General features: G+C 33.0%; 1 protein-coding gene across 2 annotated transcripts in view; it reads left to right on the forward strand.

The window, feature by feature from the left end:
* Positions 1 to 2530: 2530 nt before the first annotated feature.
* The window catches only part of LOC119189912, a 34503-nt gene continuing 26566 nt past the window's right edge, over positions 2531 to 10467 (forward strand). Inside the window, exon 1 of one of the 2 annotated variants that reach the window (XM_037440733.1) lies at positions 2531 to 2646. In XM_037440733.1, the coding sequence (XP_037296630.1) occupies positions 2584 to 2646 (63 nt within the window). In that variant the 5' untranslated portion in view covers positions 2531 to 2583. Of the gene's footprint in view, positions 2647 to 6077; positions 6113 to 10467 lie in introns of those variants that run through there. The other variant, XM_037440734.1, reaches the window with a different exon arrangement.

A 10467-nucleotide genomic window follows, 5' to 3' on the forward strand; every position in this document is an offset into this window, starting at 1 on the left:
TTACAAAATAACTTTACCTCGCCATTTATTTATTATTTATCAATTTTAATTATTTAAATTATCAATATTAATTTGATGGATCGTCATCGCTGTTGCCGTCTGAACCAGCCTCCGATTGCAAGGGATCTGCTGTAAAACCCATCTTTGTTAATATTCTCTATAATTAAATAAATAACTACTCATAATAGTGGTTCGTTTTATTTTCAAAATAAATATGGTTGTTGTTTGGTCTTAGCTATTCATAAAAATTTTCGATCTAATTATTCGGAAAATAGGTGTTACTAGTTGAGAAAAATTACCCTTATTAGTATTAAAATTGATATGCTCAAAAAAATCAATTTAATTATTTAGTAAGTGGATGTTACTTGTTGAGAAAAAATATTTTACTATTAAAATTGATATGCCAAATTAATAATAAAGCTTACTTATGTCAAAAAAAACAAACAGGTAGTTATATCTTTTGACAAAGCGTGAAATTATTGGATGAATTACTCAGTCATGACATTTCTTTCTTATTTTTCTTATAAATGAAGGGTCTAAAATTATTATTGTAATGACTCCAAGTTACTAATTTTTTGCACATTATTATTCAATAAGTTTGAGGTTGGTTGGAATTAATTCGAAACAAAAAACCAGCGCCCATACAAAAAGTGGACATGTCCTTTAAAAAGTAAATAAAATGTTCAAAAAAGCATAAAGAATTTGGAGAAAAAAATATCAATTTCTAATAATGTAACGGAATAACAATGATTTATGATTATGTGAATGATTGTTCGAATTAAATAAACTGAACTGTATAAGTAATTTTTACAATTTATAAATTCAATCCAAAGTTCAATTCAATTCAAAAAATTCCATACCTGTAAATTGATTATAGACTTTGGGTTTTAACTGAGCGAAAACTAAATAATTGGCTAAAGAAAGTAACTAAAGTTTACAAACTGGACATGTGCAGTAAAAAAATGTTAGCCTTGCAAATATTACTGTAATAAGAATTCAAATCAACGCCTACACTTATAATCTTTAAATGCCTCTAAATTCAAAACCATAACAATAGACTCAGTTTAACGATAAATGCGTCCACGTAAGACCGGTGTCAATACAAACATTCATAAAAAATGCGCTCTTTAACAAACCATTTTTATGTGAAATATTTATTCTTTTCAAACAACATCTGCAGCAATAAAAATGTTGGCCTTACAATATTACTCTAATAAAAACAAATTACCGCTTACACAAAATCTTTAAACTCGCCTCAAATTCAATAAATAATAATCGCTGCATACCGATATTAACTTAACCGATATTAAATTAACTACTTCAAAATGGTGTTAACTAGTTCAAGTTTTGGATGAAAAAAGGTATTTCGTTATTAACTTAAAAACTATTCATATTTAAGATAAAAATAGATCATTAAGAGGAAATAAAAAAAATATCAATATCTCCAAGAAGCTAATTATTTTAGGTCAATTATTTTAACTTTAATGTTAATACATATTTGTAAATACAGAAATTGGAATAAAATGTTATCGTCAGAGTTTTTGAAATTAAACAAAATAACAATTGAAATAATAAAATCTATTAACTATGATTTACTATTATAATTTTAATTATTGAACGAACTGAATAAACTGAACTGTTTAATTTTTACGATTTAAAATTCAATCATAATATGCAGCCATTAAATTTGTTTAAAAAATAATTATAGACGATGGGCTTAAAGAGACCGAAAACTAAAAAAATGGCTTAAAAAGTAGCTATAATAAGTAGTAGTAGCTTACAAAATATAGTTGTGACAAATATGACAGAAATTGGTTTAAAATTAATATTTTTTTAATACAACATAAAGTTTGGTTTGTTAAAACATAAAGAGAAAGTAATCAGACACATAATATAATATAAAATAATCAACGTAATGTCGTTTCCCATTTATTAATAGATAATGCCAAAAAATTCAACAACAAAAACACTGTAAATCGCGATTCTCTCCAAACTATAAAACTTTTGTTCTTACGTTCTTTACGCCGACGATATGCATCTTACAAGTATAGGAATTATCGTCATAGCATAGACGTGCGCGCATCAATTTAATGTCGTTTTGTATTATACACTTAGCAGCGGTTCGGTGGTGTTACGTAACGTCATTGCAGGTAGCCATCAGGCCTACGACTGATATCGATCTATGCATTCGATCCCAAGCCCCGCCTCCCAAACGTAGTAAAATTTTTGTGCCATGTTATTTTGGCCCTTAAGGTGGTCGAGCTGGAACTTTGTTGATTGTACGTTAGCTGAAATCGAGATTACCCCGTGTTCGTTCGTTATGTAATTAATATTGGAGTCTGGATGACGTAGTGTATTGTCATATAATACAAAATTCGGGGCATTAGAGATAAGACAGTCGTAACTGACCGTCGGACAAAATACTCGTCTCTAACATTTTATAAAAATAATTAAAATTATACTTAATACTATATTATTATATTTAAAATTATAATTAATACTTTATACTTGAAAACAATTTTCCTTTTCCTGTATATATTTGCGAGTTAACTATTGGTTATTGTAGTTCAGCCGGCAAGCACGATGGGAGTGCAGTGTAAAGTGGAGAGCATGGCTCGCGTTGGGTGGTTAGCCGCTGTTATTTTAGTGAGTATTGTTATAATTTTAACGATATATATCATTTTAATTTTTAATGGATAATATTTTAATTACAATTCATTTATGATTATTTTGATTATATAAATAGTGGGCATTAAATAGAGTTTGTATATAACTTATTTAATATTTAAAATGATATGTCGAGTACAATGCGTATAAGACAGGTTATAAGTAGACAAAACAGTAAAGTGACATAAAGAACATTAGTATACATAGCAACGGATGCGTTTATTTAAATTGTATAACTTGTAAGCTTATTGTAATTCTATATTTGCTTCGCTAAAAACTATATTTGCTTTTCAGATAAAAAAAATGACTTTAGTAACTATGTATTAAAAGTATTTTTTTTTAATAAGAAAATAGTTCATAGTAACTACAGCTATTTAAGTAATAAGTTTTTTTTTAGTTTTGTGGAATATATTTTTATTGTTGTTCAATTGTTTTTTATTTGAAATTTAAGAGTTTCAATATTTTTTTATTGCTTTGAACGACGAGACGAGCTTACCGTTCGCTTGATGATAAGCGATACGACCGCCCATAAACAGTAGAAACACCATCCAAATCTTTAAATTACAAAGTAAGTATTGCTTCGTATTTCATTGCCCTTGTCATCCTGAAACATGAAATGTGAATTCTTATTATGTCCAGTAGTTTTACTTGCTACAATGTCCTTCAAACCGAAACACACTGCTGCTTGGCGGCAGAAATAGACAATGCCGTGGTACCTGTTGGAGATTGTAACCTTCGTCGTGACTTATTTTTTTTTATATGTTCTATTTTTAGAACTATTTGTGTTTTGTTTGCCATAGTTACTTCTCTTTAGTTCGAAATAAACACTCTGGACATAAGATACCAGACTGTCCACTGAGAAACAAGAAGGAGAAAGGCAATGCGGTAAATACCAATGAGACGTTATTTACAACTCTTAATACTTCTGGAAACCCAAGAAAGGACATATTTTATGTAGATTCAGGTTGTACTAGACACATGACTTCTAGACGGGGCTGGTTTCAGAATATCTCGACACAGAATCGAGGTACTGTTACTGTCGCAAATGGAGAACAGATTAAGTGCTGCGGAATTGAAAATATTTCAATAAACACGCCCGAGAACGAGGTCAACAATATTAGTGATGTTGCTTATATACCAGATTTGAAAGCTAGTTTGTTATCTGTATATAAAACTGTTGAAAAGAGTTTTATTTGTGTTTTTGATAAAAATTGATGTAACTTTTATAAATCTGATACTTTTAATTTTACAGGTGAATCTGTTGCTCATGCCTCGCCCTGTGGTGGACTGTACGTTTTAGATGGTACTGTAAATGTTTCCGAGAATGTGGCGGATAATTTTTTGACACAAGATGTGCACTCTGGCTGTCAGGATAGTTATCAAATTTGGCATAAGAGGTTAGGACATTTGTGTCGTATAGGCATGAACCAACTGAAAAATCACAAGGTAGGTATAAAGTATACAGGAGTAGATAAAACTAGTTGTATCGCTTGCGTGGAAGGTAAACAAGCAAGAAAACCTTTCAAAAGGTTAGCGTTTAATAGGGCTACTTCCCCCTTGGAACTGATCCATATGGATTTGATGGGACCGGTGTCTACAACTTCTTTTCAAGGAAATAGATATATGTTGACAATAGTAGACGATTATACGCGAAAAGTGTTTGCTTATTTTATTTCTTCTAAAACAGAAGTCAAAGATATATTTTGTGTGTTTCAATGATTTGTTGAAAATCAATTAGATAAAACAATTAAAGCAATTAGGACTGATGGAGGTAAGGGGTTCGTGAATAAAGAGTTTGTTGATTATCTTGCTTCAAAAGGTATTGAACATCAAACAACGTCGCCTTATAGTCCTCAGCAAGTTGGAGTAGCGGAACGCACCCATCGTTCGGTTACAGAAAAGGCAAAGAATGTTGCTAGCTGAAAGTTCACTACCGAAAGCATTCTGGGAAGATGCATTCCAAGTTGCCATTTACCTTAAGAATAGGTCTCCTCATCGAGCCTTAGGCGGACAAATTCCTTATGACAAATGGTATTGACGAAAAGGTGATCTTAGCCATCTAAAAGTGTTTGGTTGTAGAACTTTAGTCCATATACCTTCGTGTCACAGGAAGAAATTAGATGTCAAGGCACAGGAAGCAATTTTCGTCGGTTATTCTGAAAATTCAGGCACTTATATTTTTAGGGATCCTGCTAACCCACGAAAAGTTATTATATCCAGAGATGCAACCTTTTTTGAAAATTGCTTTACAGCGCTAAAGCAGAAGCAATCTGTCGCACAGTCAGAATCTATATTGTTATTTGATGAGCAAAAAGAGATTGAGTCTGAGTTTGATCATGATTATCAATTCTATGACTGTGATGAGAGTATCAGCCCGGCGGCTGAAGCAACTTTACCAGTAAATCTAGAAAGTACAAAAGAGTCAGTGACTCTCGAAGAACGAGAGACTCTCAGTGGCTTAAGACTGCCTAGTGTGGAAGAAGAGACAGCGAATTTGGAACAGGAATCGCACCCTGTGCGCAGATACTCTTCCAGAGACAGAATAACAACAAATTTTTATAAAGCTTACAATACGTCAATGGTAGATTCTAATGAACCTACGACATATTACGAAGCTACTCATGCCGATGATGCTGATAAGTGGCAACATGCTATGGTTGATGAGTATAGTTCCTTAAGGAAACTCCATACATGAAATTTAGTAGATAGACCTAACAAGAAGGTTATACCATGTAAATGGATTTACAAAATTAAATGGGATGCTTATGGTAATATTACCAAGTATAAAGCAAGACTCGTCGTCAAAGGTTTTCATCAAGTTGAAAGTGTAGACTACAACGAGACGTTCGCACCAGTGATTCGTCATTCTTCCCTCCGCACGTTGTTTGCGATAGCTGCAGATATGAAGTTGGGAACGAAGAACTTAGATGTCGATACAGCTTTCCTTAACGGAGATTTAGAAGAAGAAGTTTTCATGGAGCAACCTCTTGGTTTTATTGAAAAGGGTAAAGAAAACAGTTTGTTTATTGAAGAAATCTCTTTACGGTCTTAAACAGGCACCGCGAGCTTGGAATAAAAAGTTAAATGAAACGCTTTCTAAAATAGGTTTCATAGGAACTCCTTCCGAACCTTGTGTGTATACTAAACTTTTTGGTAAAGAACTTTTAATATTAGGAATCTTTGTTAAAGACATAAGTCTTCTTTAATTTTGATTTGACATTTGACACTGTCAAGAATGATTTGTCGAAATATTTTTCATTAAAAGATCTCGGAATACTGAAATGTTATTTGGGACTACAAGTTGAAAGTGATTCTGAGAGTATAAGGTTGAACCAGCGAAATTATATTCTTTCTATATTAGAAAAATTTAATATGAAGGATTGTAAGGCCGTGGATACTCCATTAATTAAAAAGAATATGGAAAAAAGAATGGATGGTCAAGTCGGTGAGTTTTATCCTTATCAGAACTTAATAGGTTGCCTCATGTATCTAGCGGTAAACACACGACCAGACATCGCTTACGCCACGAGCTATTTAAGTCAATTTAATACATGTTTTACTAAAGAAGACTGGAATGCTGCTAAAAGGATTCTGCAATACCTAAAAGGTACCCTAAACTATTCATTAGTTTACAGGAAGAATAGGGAACCTTTAAAGGGTTTTTGTGACGCAGACTGGGCAAACTGTCCAATCGACAGAAGGTCATACACCGGTTATGTTTACAAGTTAAGTGGAGGTCCAGTATCATGGGAGTCCAAGAAGCAACCTACTGTTGCGTTAAGTTCGGCTGAGTCAGAATATATGGCATTAGCGTCTGCCACGAAGGAAGCGTGTTACTTACGTCGGTTTATATACGAGATAACAGGTATACTTTGTTCAGTTAACTTAGCTTCTGACAGCCAAAGTGCCATTAATCTTGTTCGAAATCCTGTACACCACAGCAGGACGAAGCATATAGATACTAGGTTTCAATTTATAATTTAAAAGGTATCTAATAATATTGTTAAGTTAGAATATATAAAAAGTAACGATATGCCTGCTGCTGTACTAACGAAGGCCCTCGGACCTCTAGCACACAAACGATGTGTAGTTAACTTAGGTTTAGAAACTTAATTATTTTATTTGTTTTTGTTTCTGTCACAATTACGATTAAGGGCGGCTGTTGGAGATTGTAACCTTCGTCGTGACTTATTATTTTTTATATGTTCTACTTTTAGAACTATTTGTGTTTTGTTTGCCATAGTTACTTCTCTTTAGTACGAAATAAACACTCATGTCAATAACATCTTTTTACTAACTTTATTTAATTACTAAGAACATATACCATATTTACAACAGTACCTACCCAGGGGGACTCCCACATATGATAGACCTACCACCAGTAACACTAATATGGGTGACTGTACATAGGTTTCCTCTTAAATTTTTTTACCAGCGTAAACTGTCAAAGAACATGCGAGTAACTTTGAAAAGTCAAAATGTGCGCGTAGTGTTTGAACATTTGTGCCTTCGGCTCGGCTTCATTCCCAATTAGGTTGATCGCTGCTGTGTGCTATCACTGCAATATGTTTTAATTAAATAGTATTCCTTTGTTTTAAATGTTTACATATAATAAAATTATCATGCCGATGTGTATACCTAATATATGAACGGCCTGTTGTTGCACTTGCTGTAGTTAATTAGTATATGTGTTTCATCTTCTACTTATGTGGTGTTCTATAAAGAGTAATCTATCTATCTATTTTATTCATCTATAAATATTAAAGAAAAAAATAATATAGGGGATTGTTATTAAAGCAATAGAAGCTACAATATATGGATTTTTTTTGTCTGTATATCTGTTTGCACTCACTGCAGGGAACTGAATATAGCATTCATAAATATTTTGCTAAAGGTCTAATTTAAAATATAGGCTCCATATTATTTTAACACGGGACTTATCCCAGAAATTCTTTTTAACGCGGGTGTAGCTGTGGGCAAAAGCTAGTGGTAGCTACAACAGGATAATACTTATATTAATTGCATATATATTTGTAAAACATGACCATATGATATATATATATATATATATATATATATATATATATATAGTTGATGACATATGTTTACTGTAACTGGAATTTTATTTTCTATATATAAAACAATGTTTGTGTTGGTAAACGTGTCCTTTGACAAGGTTGGAGCGTTGGGTAATTTTTTTTTAAATGTCCGTCATATTCCCGATCTGGTTTTGCAGAGAGAAAACCTTTAAGATAATTAGCAAAATCAGATTTTGAAAACGTGTTTTTATAATTTTGCTGTTAACCTGTTTTTTTAATTATATGTGAGAATGCGCCTGGGTAGGTATCACCACAATGTCTGTTTTTGCCGCCAAGCAGCAGTGTGTTCTCATTCTTGTGTTCCGCTTTGAAAGACGTTGTAGCTAGTCTAACTACTGGACAGTGGACTTAACATCTCAGGATGGCGAGCGCAGTGGAATACCAAACAATACATTGTGATTCAAGGTGTTAGATGGTGTTTCTACTGTTTATGGGCGGTCGTATCGCTTACCATCAGGTGAACGACAAGCTCGTCTAATTATTCGAAGCAATAAAAAAATTCATCTGGCGATAAGGTTTACAGATTTATACAGTTCGACCCTAATTTCGCGATCAGAGAGTAATGGAATCCAAGTACTTTTGGAATCCAATTTTTTTTATGCGCAAGGCAACGTGACCTCATTGAATCTGAAGTAGTAAGGGATTCACCGATACCCGAGCACCTGCGAAGCCACCCCGCGCCCCCAGCCACGGGGGGTCCGCGGCCTGCTCCAGGGCCGGGCCACCATACTATCCGCGAATTAAATTGATATCAACCGCGAATTAAATTCATATCAACCGCGAATTAAAATAATACCGACCGCGAATTAAAATGATATCAACCGCGAATTAAAATAATACCGACCGCGAATTAAAATGATAGCGCCCGCGAATTAAAATTATACCGCCCGCGAATTATAATTGTTATCGGCCGCGACTTTCAATGATACCGTCCGCGGATTACTCTTGTAGTTTACCGTGGATTTCATTACCAACGTACGCGGATTGCATTTATATCACCCGCGAATGGAGTGATGCATTAACTTTACTCATGCTCTACGGCTCATTTTCAAGCTTGGACCTGTTCCCTTTGTTTCCTTATGCTTTTGTCTTTCTACTTTCTATCAGCGATCCTTTTTTATTGAAAACGCTAAGGCTATTCCTTGTATCGTATTTCTACTAATAACCGTTTACAATTACTCAATGACCCTTTACACATTATGGCCATTGTTTGTGAAAGATAAATCAATCAATTGTTTGTCATACATAATACATTACCCAAATTCTAGGTACAAAACCTTTGCATCCTCTCATTGTTGCCACGGGTGGTAACTATATTTATCAATGATTTACTACTTCTCTATTATTTTAACAATAGGTCTCTGTCTCTCTATTATTCCCATTTCCGAATAATACGTATTCAATATAAAATTTATGGTGAAAGTTGGAAACATGTTTAGTCTTGTCTGTAAGGAAACAATACTCGCTCTCCATATAAAAAGACCGACTCAAAATCACATGGTATCGTATTCCACTCTGTGCTCTGTTCCAAGCGAGATCTCCAGTTAAGTGTAATAGTGAAGTGTTAAAATAGTGAAACTGTTACAAAATGAATGTAAGTACCTTTTTTATACTTTGACCTAACGTTGTTATAAATAACCAACTAGATGTTTAATTAATTGTTTATTATATGTGTTGTCCACGAGGTTAATACATTTTAGCTGTCTTCGATCTCTTATTAATTTATCATTGTTATTAACTTGTACATTTATACTTAGCATACCTATACGTATTTATCACATACTACTTACTTAACTGATAACTAAAAACATTTTTATTAATTTTATTACAGTTTTCTGAAAATACTTTCAAGAGTTATTATTACGCTGATGAAAACGACGAACCTAGTGACGAAGAAGGGACCCTCGCAGCCAAAAGTCAAAAAGGCGATCATAGCCAATAAAAGATCGAACGAATTTAACAACATCGATGACTTTTTTCGAAAACCAAAGAAGAAAAAAGAATGGAAAAAGTCATCCAGTGTTGGTCGATCGACGAGTGGTGGCATTTCGTACATCAAATCTAACAGCGACGACGGCAACATGCATCACACCTGATTAAAATTGAAATTTACGACGTTAATAAAATAAAAATATTGCAACGATGGAACAGTGGAAACACGCTGAAGTGCGACTTAAATATTACGCGAAAGTGACTGTGATAAGAACCTGCAAACCGTAAAGGACACCATATACAATATTACTAAACAGTTGGCTAGTAAGGACGATTGTGTTAAATATACAATAGATACAGACAAATGAAAAAGTGTCAGTGTGTAGTGCCAGTGCATAAACTTTTTATAACTTAATAACTTTGAAATGTTCTTCGTGTGAAAAAATAATTGATTTCATTTAGATATTATACTTTGTTCTAAGAAACCTATCATTGTATTTTTTGCGATTGCTAGACTTAAATATTTTAATAATTTAGATTGTATTTGTAAAACAGTGTTTTAAGTTACTCATCTATTTGCATTTTGAACTCTTTGTGCTAGTGCTAAGTATAATTATTGTAAATACTTATGATTCTTTTAATATTTGTCAAGTCAAGTCAAGCTTACGATTGTAAAGTAATTGGGGAACCGTTAATACATGTTTGGAACTACAATTATATTTTTGTATTAGTTTATTAGTATAGAATAAATAAAAAATAACAAAACATT

The sequence above is a fragment of the Manduca sexta genome, chromosome 20, assembly GCF_014839805.1.
Source record: "Manduca sexta isolate Smith_Timp_Sample1 chromosome 20, JHU_Msex_v1.0, whole genome shotgun sequence".
NCBI classification, from domain to species: domain Eukaryota; kingdom Metazoa; phylum Arthropoda; class Insecta; order Lepidoptera; family Sphingidae; genus Manduca; species Manduca sexta.